This window comes from Dreissena polymorpha, chromosome 2 (assembly GCF_020536995.1).
Source record: "Dreissena polymorpha isolate Duluth1 chromosome 2, UMN_Dpol_1.0, whole genome shotgun sequence".
NCBI lineage: Eukaryota > Metazoa > Mollusca > Bivalvia > Myida > Dreissenidae > Dreissena > Dreissena polymorpha.
In genome coordinates, this window is record NC_068356.1 from 83,193,144 (window position 1) to 83,206,473 (window position 13,330).

Genomic DNA, 13,330 nt, shown 5'->3' on the forward strand with positions numbered 1-13,330 from the left:
TCTACGAATTTGCATTTCGCGCTGGGGATGAGCAATCATCCACAACGTCATTTCCTTGACCTTTCTGGCTGTTGGGGGAAATGAAAGACGACGATGCCGAAATCCTCCTCCAGTTTCTGGTGTGTGCTGCTGTGAGTATTTCATCAATTGGAAGGGATGTCCTCTCTTTCACGTTGTTTTACCAGATTTTCTTCTGACGGCCTCGACGGCGATCTCCTTCTAGCGTGCTGTGGAAAACAGTCTTGCACAGACTGTATTGCCTGGTGACGTGTCCAAGCCAAGACATCTTTCGTCATTTGACGGTCGCCAGTAGGGGCTCCTGTGGACCAACAAGTGTTGCAGTCATGTTCAGGGCGTACCTGTTGGCCATGTTCTCCGTGTAGGAGATGCGGAGCACTCTTTGGAGACGGTTGTGTTCAAATGTATTTATCCTGCGTTTTGTGTCCGTGAAGCGGACAGATCTTGCAGCCGTACAATAGGATGTAGATTACCAGGGACTTGTAGAGCCTTCAATTGGTGTGGAAGCTGATTGAACTGCTTGTCCACAACCTGCTCAGTTTGGTCATCGCTGCGGTTGCCGTGGCAATTCTTATTCGGACCTCAGCGGTTCTGGTACCATCTTTTGACAGGTTTGCTCCCAAATACTTAAAGCTGGTCACTTCTTCCAGCTTTTCGCCGGTCATAGTGATGTCTGCACTGTTCACTGCTAGTGCCCCGCATGAGATCAATGCCATCAGCGAATCTCAACTTGGAGATGGGTCTTCCACTGATGACGATAGAAGTATGGTTGGCATAGTGAGTCTCCTGCATTTTCTTCTTAAAGATAATGTTGAACAGTACGGGAGAGATCTGACAGCCCTGACAGCCCCTACTGATGTCTATAAGAAGTCCACCTGCTGTCCATTGAGAAGTACTGCGCTGTTGGTGTTTCCGTAGAGTTCTTGGATGACTTGCACCAGCCCTTCATCAATGTTGAATCATCTCATAAAATGACATGACGTGTCACACCCTGTATATAGCAATCTTTAAGTCGATGACTTTGTGGAAGAGCTGACGTTGGTGTTGCAATTGTTTCTAAATCATGACTCTGCTGCAGTTGAAGATCTGTTCCACTGTGCTCCGCCTAGCTCTGAATCCAGTCTGCTCTGCGGCCACCAGTTCATCGGCCTTCCTTTGCAATCAATTGAGGATGGTGCGTATCATGACCTTGCTGGGATTACTTATGCGGCTGATGTTGCGGTAATTCTCGCACAACTTGAGGTTGCCCTTTTTCGGTATGGGGGGGGGGGTGACCAGTGAATGGGTCCACTCCTTAGGCCACTTCTTCTCCACCCAGATCTGTTGGCATAATGTCGTAATTGCTAACGTCGCTGCCTCTCCTCCGTGCTTAATCAGCTCGCAAGGTTGTCACTAATGACGCTCTCTTCCTCCTATCTATCCAAAGAACTTCCTCGGTCGATAACAGAAGGACAGTCTTGTTGTTGTTCATGGTTTCGATGTCATTGTCTAAGATGTTCAGGGTTACAAATCTTGACACCTATCTGTGCTTAAAATGCCACTGCTATCACTGGATCTTTCCATTTCTCCAAGTCAAGTCTAACGCGAGGGTTCCTGGTGATGCGCTTGCTATGTAACTTCAGCTTGAGCACTAAGTCATGGTAACTGCCGATTTCCATGACAAAAACGCATTTTTGTCGCCTTGTTGATGCCGGACTTTAACCGTTCTGGTGCCAGTATGAAATCGATATTGTTGTGTACTTGCCGATTGGGAGCATGCTAGGAAGCTGTTTTGGGCGGTTACGTGGACGCAGCGTGTTGGTAAGTGTGAGTTGGTGACTTCTGGCGAACTCAATAAGTCTAAATCCTCTGATGTTGGTGTTTTTATGCTTAATCTACCTACTGTCCCTGGCAAGTCTAGGTAAGCGTCTAGTCAAACCTTGGCGTTCAAGTCGCCTTGGACAATTAGGATGTCTTGCTAGGGGACCTGACCATTTCGCTCTTATTCTTCATATATAGCTGTTCAATTTTCTCGTTTTCAAAGTCAACTGTTGGTACGTAGATCTGGATTATTGTGATGTTGTGATGTCTCACCGAGATGCGGATGGACATGAGTCTGCTGGAGACTGTTGTGCAACTGATGACGGTGTATGATGTAGGAATGCCAAAGCAACACTTTGGTTTGCTCTAAAGCGTTGTGAGCGTGCCTGCACCGTAAAGACGCTGCACGAAGGCTGTAAATCAGACACAGTATTTGATTTCTTTTTGGGCATGCCACTAGTGCCAAAGAAGTATGTGTTTGGTTCGCTTTAGGCTAGGATCAGCCATATATCTTAGTTGGAATTGAGCTGGGTCATATTGCGGTAAGCATGCGATGAATGATAGAGAAGTATGTGCATTTCCTTCCATGCATAGCCTCTCTTTTTTCATTGTGTTTGCGCAAGCCATGTAGGACTATACTCTCTAAAAAATTATCATATTTTACTCGAAGCCATGTTTTACACTTTAGACTGGTGTTCTGGTGTTATCTCTTAGAGAGATCGAGAAACTTTGGTTTATCGACTTGTTCTGTGTTATATGTTACGATATACTAAATAATCGAGCCATGTAGGACTATACTCTCTAAATATCATAATATTTTACTAGAAACCATGTTTTACACTTTAGGCTGGCGTTCAGGTTTTATCTCTTAGAGATATTGAAAGGATAATAATAGGTGAAGGTTCACTACTATATCCATGAAATATGCAAGCGTTGGAGACTATAGAAAGAATTGCAATGAAAACAGTCTGAAAATGTAATGTGCAAAAACAGCCGATTTTGATTTGTGTAAAGTTCTTTCTTGGTTTGAACGTGACATATCTTTTTTATTTTATTTTTTAGTTGAATACAGTATCAGACCCACCCATGAACTTCTGTAGACTCAGGTTCCAGGGTGGTTGTGTATTGCTGATCGACATTCATTTTCAACATGGCGTCCCTCCGTCGTCAATGTTTCGCCCCTGAACTATGGACATCTCGGGAGGGCGGGGCCACCGTAGCTTCGGTGTGAATGTCGATAATTCTACTTCTTCCAAGTTCTTAGTTTCTTTATAGTCCGCTGTCTATCCCTGCCAGTAGAACCGGAACCGACTTCTGACATCAGTCGGCACACGGATTGTGCACAGAACCCTCTAGCGCCGACTTCTATGGGGAACAAACAAGTACGCCAGCCTCTTTGGTTGCAAGCTTCTAGCAGCTCTGTATACTTGGAATTTTTCCTCTCATAGGCCTCCTCGCATCTGGTTTCCCAAGGTACAGTTAACTCGATTATGATGAACCGTTTCCCTGCCTCTGGCCACACCACGATGTCGGGCCTAAGGTTTGTCTGCACGATACTTGGGAAGACCGGCTTGTTGTCAAGGTCAACCTTCATGCTCCATCCGGTTGCGCCTCGGAGGATTGAGGTTTTCTGAGTCGGCTGTCTCTGTTCATTTTCACCCGGCGTAGTTAATCATCTGGTGTCGCGGTGGGTTACTGCGTTCCTTTTTCCTGTCTTGCTCCAGCTAGTCAGCCACCTATCTAAGGACGTTGTCGTGGCGCCATCTGTATCTTCCTTGTGACAGAGCTGTAGGGCAGCAAGAAAGAACATGTTCTAGAGTGCCGGGACGGTCACACGGTTGGAATTTAGGGTCTGGTATGAGTCCCAAACGGCAGAGGTTTGCGGATGGTGGTATGATATCATGGACTGACCTAAGGAGAATGGAAAGCCTGATGGAGTCATACTTCCAGATGTCATCAAAGGTCAATTTCCTGTCAGTTGTATTCCATGTTGTACATACTCCCTGTGTTCCCATTTCTACCGCTCTAGCTTGTCTCGTGTGTTCTTCCGACTTCCTAACTTCTGTCTGGATCATGGCGCCTCTCTCTCTTGTCTGCTATCCACAGAAGTGTTTTGTCGCGCCAATCCCATGACGTTCGACAGCAGTCAGCCTACAATTAATGTCTCTGTGCTTGGGCGAATCCTCCGCTTGGATGACAGTCTCTGTGGCCGACCATTTCCTGCTGGTTCAGGTAACAATGCCTGCTTCTCCTATTTGCGCATCTGGGTAGTCTCTTAGGGTGAGTACCAGTCTTGTCTTAGCAGCCTTGAATTCCTCCACCAGTGTAGACAGTGGGAGTTTAAGCTTGTTGCTCTTTCCGTACAGTCCTACGCTGGAGAAACTGGGGGTGGGGAGGTTATTCCTTGCCACTTCCTTAGATGTCGGCTGGTGATCCTCTCAAGGGCTTAAATCGATTCAACTTAGAATTTTCTTTACGTGAGGTTTGGTTATGGTGGTCTCTTTGTGCAAAATGTTGCATTTATTTTCGATTGAAGTTGTCGCTTTTACATTAAATTATATGGGAAAAATATTTAGTATATTGTGACCTTTTACACTTTGCATATGTCGACAAACGCACTTGTAAACGGGCGATGTCGTTGTTAATATTCGTAAGTGGTAGTTTTCTCGCGTTGCGCTATTAAACGAGATTTTATTAAGAAGAAAAGAAACACCAAAACACTGTAAGCCTTTATCACATCAAACTGACTAGGTATCATTTCACGTTTAACACGACCATATTGTTTGATTACCAATGAAGGGCCGCCAATGAACATGAACACAATTTATTTATTGATATTTTTCCGGATGTATAAATGAGTTCTCAAAAATATATGTGTCATATCTGATTAATCTGTTTAACTTCATTTCACTTTTATAATGTAAGTTGACATCGTTGTTATTCCACAAAGATCTGAGCGGAGATTCAATTGAAAACTCACCATTTATCTCCCTCCTTTAATTAACTTAATGACTAGTATGTTATTTAGAAATTTGTGCTTGAAGCAACAACCCATCTAGTCAACAGAACTTAATTAGTCTAAGGATGATATTGTGGGTAAAATGATATTTGATAAAAGTCATAAATGATCACTAATGAACAGACTTAATATAGCATAAAGTTGGAGTTCACAGTGGCATTGTGGATATGGTGTCCGCCTAGCAATCCGGAGGTCACGGGTTCGATCCCCACTGTGGGAGCGTTCTTTAGATCTCCCCCATAGACACCAGGGAAACGGACTCGAGAGCGTTTCATATAAGCTTAGGCTTGTTACTCAATCAAGCTTAAATAAAAAGGTTAAAAAAGAAAAAAAAAGTTGGAGTTGTTATCCCCATAGGCGGAGGGATATTGTTTTGGCGTTGTCCGTCCGTCTTTCCGTTCATCTGTCCGGATCCATATCTTGGAAGTGCTTTGGCGGATTTTATTGAAACTTGGTATAAGTACATATATAGATACCAGGATGATGCACCCCAAATGGCATTGTACACCATCTGTTTCAAGGGTGGCGAAATCTCAAAAAACTATACTTGTCCACGGACAACCATTTAGGAAATTTAACTTGCCCGTTGCTGAAATACACTTGTCCGTTAATGTTTATATAAATTATAAACGCATTTATTGATTAATGTTAAATAATGTGGAATATATCAAAATGAGTATGATTTGCTTGTTTTGTTTATAATTGTATTTCAATGGTACATTCATTATAGCAGTATATTATAAACAATATAAAGACTTTCTCAAACTTTAAATCTTGCGAAGCTAGTGTTATTAAAACATGTGCTGAACATAAGTACATTGTAATCTTAACAAATTAAACTAGTCCAATATGTGGACCTCATCAGACTGAGGCTCCGCTACTGGTAGCAATTTGATTATATAAACTGGTAACCATTGAAAATCGGTTAGCCAAGTTTCTTGAAAAGTTCTGGTGCGTTTACTTAGATCATATTTTTTATCATAATCTTTCTTAGTTTTTTGGGAGGTGGGCTGCTCAAAGCTCCGTTGTTAAAGATTAAAAAAAAAAGTTTCATCTTTACCATTAAAGTCGTCTTAAATAACAAGGTAGACCGTATTTTGATTATCTTAGATTGATACTTTTTATTTCCGTCTGATTGTAAAAATAAAGAAACCAGTCTGTACACTGTCTAACAGTTGGGCCGAATGTTGAAAATGCGGCATGCTCCCGGTCTCATATAGAATAAGGGGGATCACTGCACAGGAAAGTGCACGTATTTTAGCTGGATTGCTCCGCAAATAGCACTGACAATGTAATCTCGTGTCAACATCCGGTTTTGTAAAACTTAATTACGGCTTTAATACAATGTATTTTTGTATACCTGTACGCGACTTTAAAAAAACTTGTTGTCCACGGACAACTTAATTGAAAAAAGTCAGTTGCCCAGACAAGCAAATGTACGACTCGGACATTTGATATCGCCACCCCTGTGTTTATAACGGAGTTATGGCTATTGTATCTTGAAAAAATGCTTTTGTGAGTGTCAAATATAACACTTTTGTGTCCAGAAGCATATTGGCGGGGGATATCAATTCAACGAATTTGCTTGTTATTGTTGTTTATGTGCCTATATATCTTCAGATACAGCTCTTCTTAATGGGAAAAATCGGCATTAAACTTACATTTATCACTCCTTATTATGTAACCAACAGTGGCGACATTCAAATTCTGCCATGGTTTGTATGAAACCAGAATAAGTTGTGGCATACTGAAAAAAATTATAATATAAATGATGAAAAAATGTTAATATATAAATGATGAACATGTCTTCTGATATTTCCAGACATGTCTTCAAACTGCAGAATGTAACTGTGAAGATTCAATCAACAAGTCATTACATTGGAACAGTCAGGAGAATATTCAGAATCATCCAGCCTTGTCATTTTTTGTGTGGCCTTGAACTAAAATAAACAATGGCCAGGTCACCAAATCCACACGGATTGAAGCAAATTGGACTGGATCAAATATGGGATGATTTGAAGGCTGGAATTAATACAGTCTATCGTCGACAGAGTATGGACAAGGTCCGCTATATGAAGTTGTATACGTATCCTTTGATTGTTGTTGTAGTTTTCGAATATTTAATACTTTGCTTAGCAGGCAATTTGAAAAAAAACAGAAAACTCTTACTTTGGTACAAATCTTCTTGTTAGTTTTTTGAGACACAGCTGACAGATACAACATGTACCAGGCCTTGAATTTTTTTTCCTAATTTTCCGGGTTTTTAATTTGGGATAATTGACACCCCTGCTTTAATCTTCTCGCCGTGCATTTACAAAAATTAGAACCCTTTTTCACTATTAATCATTTTTTTAAGAGCCCTGATATCTTCCAAAGAGGCTCAGACGATTCCGAGAATTAGTTTTACTGTACTTGTGACGTCATTTACATTGTCAAAACAAAAGTGCAGTTTCTTTGTGTACTAAACCGATTTTTTGTTTGTCGCAAAATAGTTCGCAATTTGTATCGATGTGGCGGGAGTTCTGGAACTGAATTTATATTTCTCAACCGGAAAAACAGCACTCGTCCGGTCTGTCAAGTATTTAACCAACCTTACTTGCCCGACCGTCAAAAAAATTCGAGCGGTCAAGTGGATTTTTCAAGGCCTGGATACATTTATGTTTTTCTCTTGTTATCTCAAAAGTTTGGGTGTCAAATTTATGTCTATAAATGGTAGCAAGTATATCCCTAGTATCCGTCCTTTTTATAAAGAAGAGAAAATCAACATGTCAATCTATAGTTAAATGTTGATTCTTCGACATAACAATGAAAACTGCATTTAAATCAGCATTGTTTTGGCAAAATACTAGCTAGACTAAGCTTCCTGTATTAATCTGTATCATTTACTATGTTTCTCATAATATCTGACCTTATGAATAGTTGCTTAGGTTTGTTACTATGCGCATGTGCTTGTTCTATAAAAAGTATGTACTTTAAAAATCATAGCATCACCCTGGAATAAACATGACATACTTTCCAATGAACACTGGAAATCATGAGATCAACATAATAGTGATGGATAACCATAACTAAATTAAAACTATAAAAAAAATGGAAAAAAACAACAACTTTGAAGCACTTCTTGAGGGTTTTTGTTTAAGTCATGATACTATGAGGAGTGCCGATACTATGAGAGTAAGGGATACTTCATAAACTAAAAAATGCCCTCTTTAAATATTCCTTAACTTTCTTCAGCCATGTATATAATTACTGCACTAGTGTACATCCAACCGGCCAGGGAGGCTCAGGAGCACAGGCTTCAGGGCGTGGCACGCTGGGAAAGAAAAACAAACAACAGACCGGTGGCGCACAGTTTGTAGGCTTTGAGCTCTACAAGAAGTTGAAAGATTATTTGAAGAAATATCTGGTAGATTTGCAAGAGGTAAAGCAAGGCCTTGACACAAATTGTGTGATTGGAACTTATGAGGCGTGTGATAGAAAACTGGGGCAAAGCATGTGCCAAAAAGTATTGTCTGGGCTTGTCATGTGATGTCCTTCTCTGTTTAACCTAATGGCATTATCATAGCAGTGGATATATCTATATATAAAAGATTTTTCTTTCAACAGAAAATACAGCACAGTAGATGATATTTTCGCAGATAAGCCTTTGGTTACTGCACTAGCGTATCAGGAATGACACTGCGCTCATGCATTAAACCTGGATTTTGCAAGAAATTTTGTGTAACAATGTTTAAACTCAAAATATTATATTTTATGGCATGGAGCATGAAGACAGTATTTTTCTTAGTGTCAATAATAAAAGGTTAGATACACAAAGTACTAAGATTATTCTACACAGTATATTGTATGAAGTTTTGCATATTATAATATTTTTTTAAATTGGCTATCTGTATTTACCAAAAGATCAGGTAAGAGCTACTGTAATAATACACGTAGCACTATTATTATAATTTATCACATTAAATATAATAAACATGATTTGAAGTTTACATATATTTTTTCAGTCATATATTATAATCATGCACATTTCAGAATGGACATGATCTACTAGATGAGCAGGTGCTGAGTTTCTACACCAAGCAGTGGGAGGAGTATCAGTTCAGTAGCAAGGTGCTCAACGGTATATGTGCATACCTAAACAGGCATTGGGTGAGACGGGAATGTGACGAGGGAACCAAAGGCATTTATGAAATCTACTCAGTAAGTTGTGAAAGGAAGCTTACAAAATAACAGTTCTACAATCAAGCTGGACTTTATATTTATCATACCTCTACATTGATATATGCCTGATATAAGGCTGCATGATATATTTTTATGCCCCTGAAGGAAGGCATATAGTGATCGGACTGTCTGTCCGTCTGTCCGTCACACTTTGCGTTTAGGTTTCGAAAAATGCTCATAACTTCTATGTCGCTTCAGATAGCAATTTCATATTTGGCATGCGTGTGTATATGGACAAGGCCTCTTCATACGCACACAAATTTTGACACCTGTGACCTTGAACTTAGGGTCCGCGTTTCGAAATCTGTGTTAAGGTTTCGAAAAAAGCTCATAACTTCTATCAAGCGTTTATAGGGGGCATAAGTTATCCTATGGTGACAGCTCTTGTTTATTATATCATGTCAACAGGAAGTTTTTATAGCAGTCAATATTTTTAGTTAGGTTCTCTATGACCAGGAATCAACAATCAAGACAACATATTAAATAGAATCAGATTTTAAAAACAACAACAACAAAAACAATTTGATAACAAAATGTAATAAATTTTAGACACAAAAAGCAACAAAAACAGCAAATAAAGTTGAGGTATGATAAACAGAAAAAACAGGTTACTGCCAAAAAATTATCACAAGCATGGTTTTGAATTTTCTAGTCCTTGCAGGGCTTAGAGATATTCTCAAAATGTGTACACAACACATCATGAATGCAGATTATTAGTGTAAAAAATTGTTCACCTTTGTTTAGCTGTAAGTCTTTTAAAGTTGTATGTCTTTACCTGGTTAATAGTATGTATGTAGAAAACAATGATATAAAGAATGTTTAGTATTCAGTGAATTCTTATTATTGTACACATTGAGATCTTAAGATTTTATTTGCATAAATGTTTTTATGTTCCGAAAAAAGACATTTTTCTCTTAACATTTCAGCTGGCATTAATCACATGGAGAGATTGTTTGTTTAAACCACTGAACAAACAAGTCACAAATGCAGTTCTTAAGTTGATTGAAAGGGAGAGAAATGGAGAGATGATCAACACTCGCCTTGTTAGTGGAGTTATCAATTGTTATGGTATGTAGTAGAAGCAACTTGCAGCTGTTGACTTTTTGCATTGCTTATTATGTTAAGTTGGTTCACAACTTCCAATAATATTCAAGATACAGTCTTACCTCAGCCATGGCAATAAACCCAAACAATTTACAGGCCAGACTGTCCTACAAAAGTATAAAATTACAGACAAGTTGTAAATTTCACTGACTTCAATTATGCATGTTCTAAATAATACATGTATTGTGTTTTACTGTTCGATGGGAAAAAAATAAATAGTTCTTTACTGATAAATATTACGGATATGTATATTCACTTAAATAACATATCAGATTCTTCTCTGATTTGTAAATTTTATTTAATATTCTGTACACATCTTTTGCTTAAACAAGTTTCTTTCATATTTCATGCAAAACAAGTGGATCTATTATATGCATATACAGCAAGTCAGCGTGTTGATATTTTCCCCACCCACAGCACAAAATTAAACTGCACCAACAATGCTTTAACCAAATCCATTGATACGTACAATCAACAAAATAATTTCAAAGTTCTTTTTTTTTGTAAACAGGAAACAGCAAAATCCTTTGTTTAAAATGAAGGCAGAAGTATGGACACTGACATATTGTGCTTTTACTTTCTTCCAAACGACCACCATCATAAGTGTGTCGTGTTCAAACCCCATCTTCCTACCTCAAATGGCAAGGTCAAACTTAGAGGTCAAAGGTCAAATATGCCATTACTAAACTTGTGTAGGCTGTAACTTTGTCATTCATCATGCAACATTTTAAACATATTTATTACAAATGTTTACCATGTGGAGAATGTATGTCGCCCCTTTAGCAAAGGTCAAGGTCACACAAGGGCGTGTTATTAATGGCAAAACTTAATGACAATGGGCTCAACATGTTTGCCACAGACTTCTATTCTATATATTATACATAATATTCAGTTGAGCTTGGTTCAAATGAAGATGACCTATTAGACATTCTTTTAATCTTTATACAGTCAAAACTGAGAACAGCGGTCAGTCAAGGGAAATGACCAAAGTGACCGTTGTCCACAGGTGACCGTTGTTTTTGGATCACAATATTTAGATGGTTGGTCAGTTGATGGTATTGCTACGTCGTTACCCCACCCAGTCGTTTGCATACATTCTAAAAAAAGGTCATTTCCGATAACTCAGCATCATAACATAATTAACTAACATTGAATAATACAGAATAATATCTTATAAATTGATTTAATTTCATATTGTTAAACTAAATCAATGACTTTATCAACAAAAGTATAATTGTTTACTCATGCATCACGTTCATTCAGTAAATTAAGCTTGTCACATGCCATTGACGTCACATCTGATCAAGTATAAAAAGCGGATTCGCTGTCATAAATCGAAAGTATGGTGTTACTGTACCGTTCTCATCCAAAGAAAAAGACGCCAAAATGTTGTAAAAAAAATATTCGTATGCAAACATCACACAAACAACATTTTCATTCAAACAACCTCGTACAAAATACAAACATGAACAAATCCTCTTTCATAAATGCCTAAAGTTTGTTATAAATATTGCAATTCAGTGTATATTTTGCCTTTATAGACGATCACTAATCCTTGTATCGCCTTCTTAGAAAAACAATCGCCGGCTAAATGTTGTTTTTAACACTTTATCAGATCCACAATTTAAAGATCATTTGACTTTGTCACGCGCTCATGCATAATGCCTGCAGCCGATAATTGCTACTAATACACATTGTTATTGTCAATTTCACCTGTTTCATGCAATCAAAATGCAAATTTAATTATAATAATGAGACAAACTCTGACATATTTTATAAATATCCCCGGGAAACAAACCTTAACACCCTTTTATTTGTTTACTCGCAGCGTGCTGCTTTTATCATATGAAAGGCAATTACCGCTATCAGATGCTTTACCCTCAAAATAGAAGGACAAAATGATGTGCTGTGTTTTTACTTTTCGCGACTTGAAAGGATTGACGCGTGACCATTGTTTTCAGTTGACTGTTATTCTCAAGTGACCGTTAGGTCAGTTTTGAACGTATTATACCATGTTTCAGTTGAGCTTGGTTTGAATGAGGATGACCCATCAGCTAAGGGTCCCACGTTGAGCGTGTACAAAGAGCACTTTGAGACCCCGTTCCTGGTGGACACGGAGACCTTCTACAAGCTGGAGAGTACAGAATTCCTCAGACAGAACCCTGTCACAGAGTACATGAAGAAGGTATGTTTTGGCTTGAGTGTATAAGGAGAGTCAGTGGGCATTTCAGGAGACATAAAAATACTCATAAAACATATTCATTTTTCAGCATGTAATTTAATGTTGTATTATGAATCATATTTAATTTCATTGAGTGCATATTCAAGAAATAAAACTAATAATTCGCCAAAATTGAGTAGCCAGTATTAACTGTCAATAAGAATAATTTCTGCTGCAAACGCTTGACAACATTTGAAATAATTTCAAATGACAAGAAGCTAAATTGACAATGGCTGTGTTTGAAATACTTGGTCTGAACATAAATTATGAACTTCAAGCTTGTGAAATTTAGAACATGAAGACACATTTTGTTTGGCAAGGTTATGTTTTGACTTATATATTTTCATATTGATTTGGGTTGAATTAGATTTAACTAATTTTTGGGAAGACTTAATACTTGTACGTGCTTCTTGTTCAATTCTAAAGCCATTCTGCCCATTCTTTCAAATAGTAAGTATGGCAGGTCTCAGTTACTGGCTTAAATTTGTGCAATTAGAATTAGTACTGGCAAACATGCGTGAAATATATCCTGCAAGCATGGGAGATTGAGAAAATGAGACAAAATAATTTGTTTTAAGCGTTTTGTGGCTCAGCAATGACATTTTACACAAGTCAAAACTGAGGGAAATCATTTACAACAATTAAATACAGTTGTGAGTCATTAATATTGATCTGTGACTTATATAGATTATTTGCAGACCAACTTAACCTTGGCAAAAATGACATACTATTTTTAATTGAATTTGGATATTTAAACCCGGCTTAATGTTAACAAAATTAAACTTAATGCGCACTCAACAGATTACTGAAACACAGAATTTGAATGAATGTGCTGTATAACATAATGGATGAAACATGTGAAAAGCATAGAGGCAAGACAAGTCCTTTAAAATATATGGAACTTCCTTGAAAAGTCGTTGAATTGTGTTTTACACTTCCTGCATGAA

General features: G+C 38.2%; 1 protein-coding gene across 3 annotated transcripts in view; it reads left to right on the forward strand.

The window, feature by feature from the left end:
- The first annotated feature begins 4,414 nt into the window (after positions 1–4,414).
- The window catches only part of LOC127867839 (cullin-1-like), a 35,882-nt gene continuing 26,966 nt past the window's right edge, over positions 4,415–13,330 (forward strand). For 2 of the 3 annotated variants that reach the window (XM_052409329.1, XM_052409331.1), the window contains exons 1-6: positions 4,415–4,540; positions 6,660–6,923; positions 8,072–8,258; positions 8,870–9,037; positions 9,985–10,126; positions 12,184–12,347. In XM_052409329.1, coding sequence (XP_052265289.1) covers positions 6,790–6,923; positions 8,072–8,258; positions 8,870–9,037; positions 9,985–10,126; positions 12,184–12,347 — 795 coding nt within the window. In that variant the 5' untranslated portion in view covers positions 4,415–4,540; positions 6,660–6,789. Of the gene's footprint in view, positions 4,570–6,659; positions 6,924–8,071; positions 8,259–8,869; positions 9,038–9,984; positions 10,127–12,183; positions 12,348–13,330 lie in introns of all 3 variants that reach the window. The other variant, XM_052409330.1, reaches the window with a different exon arrangement.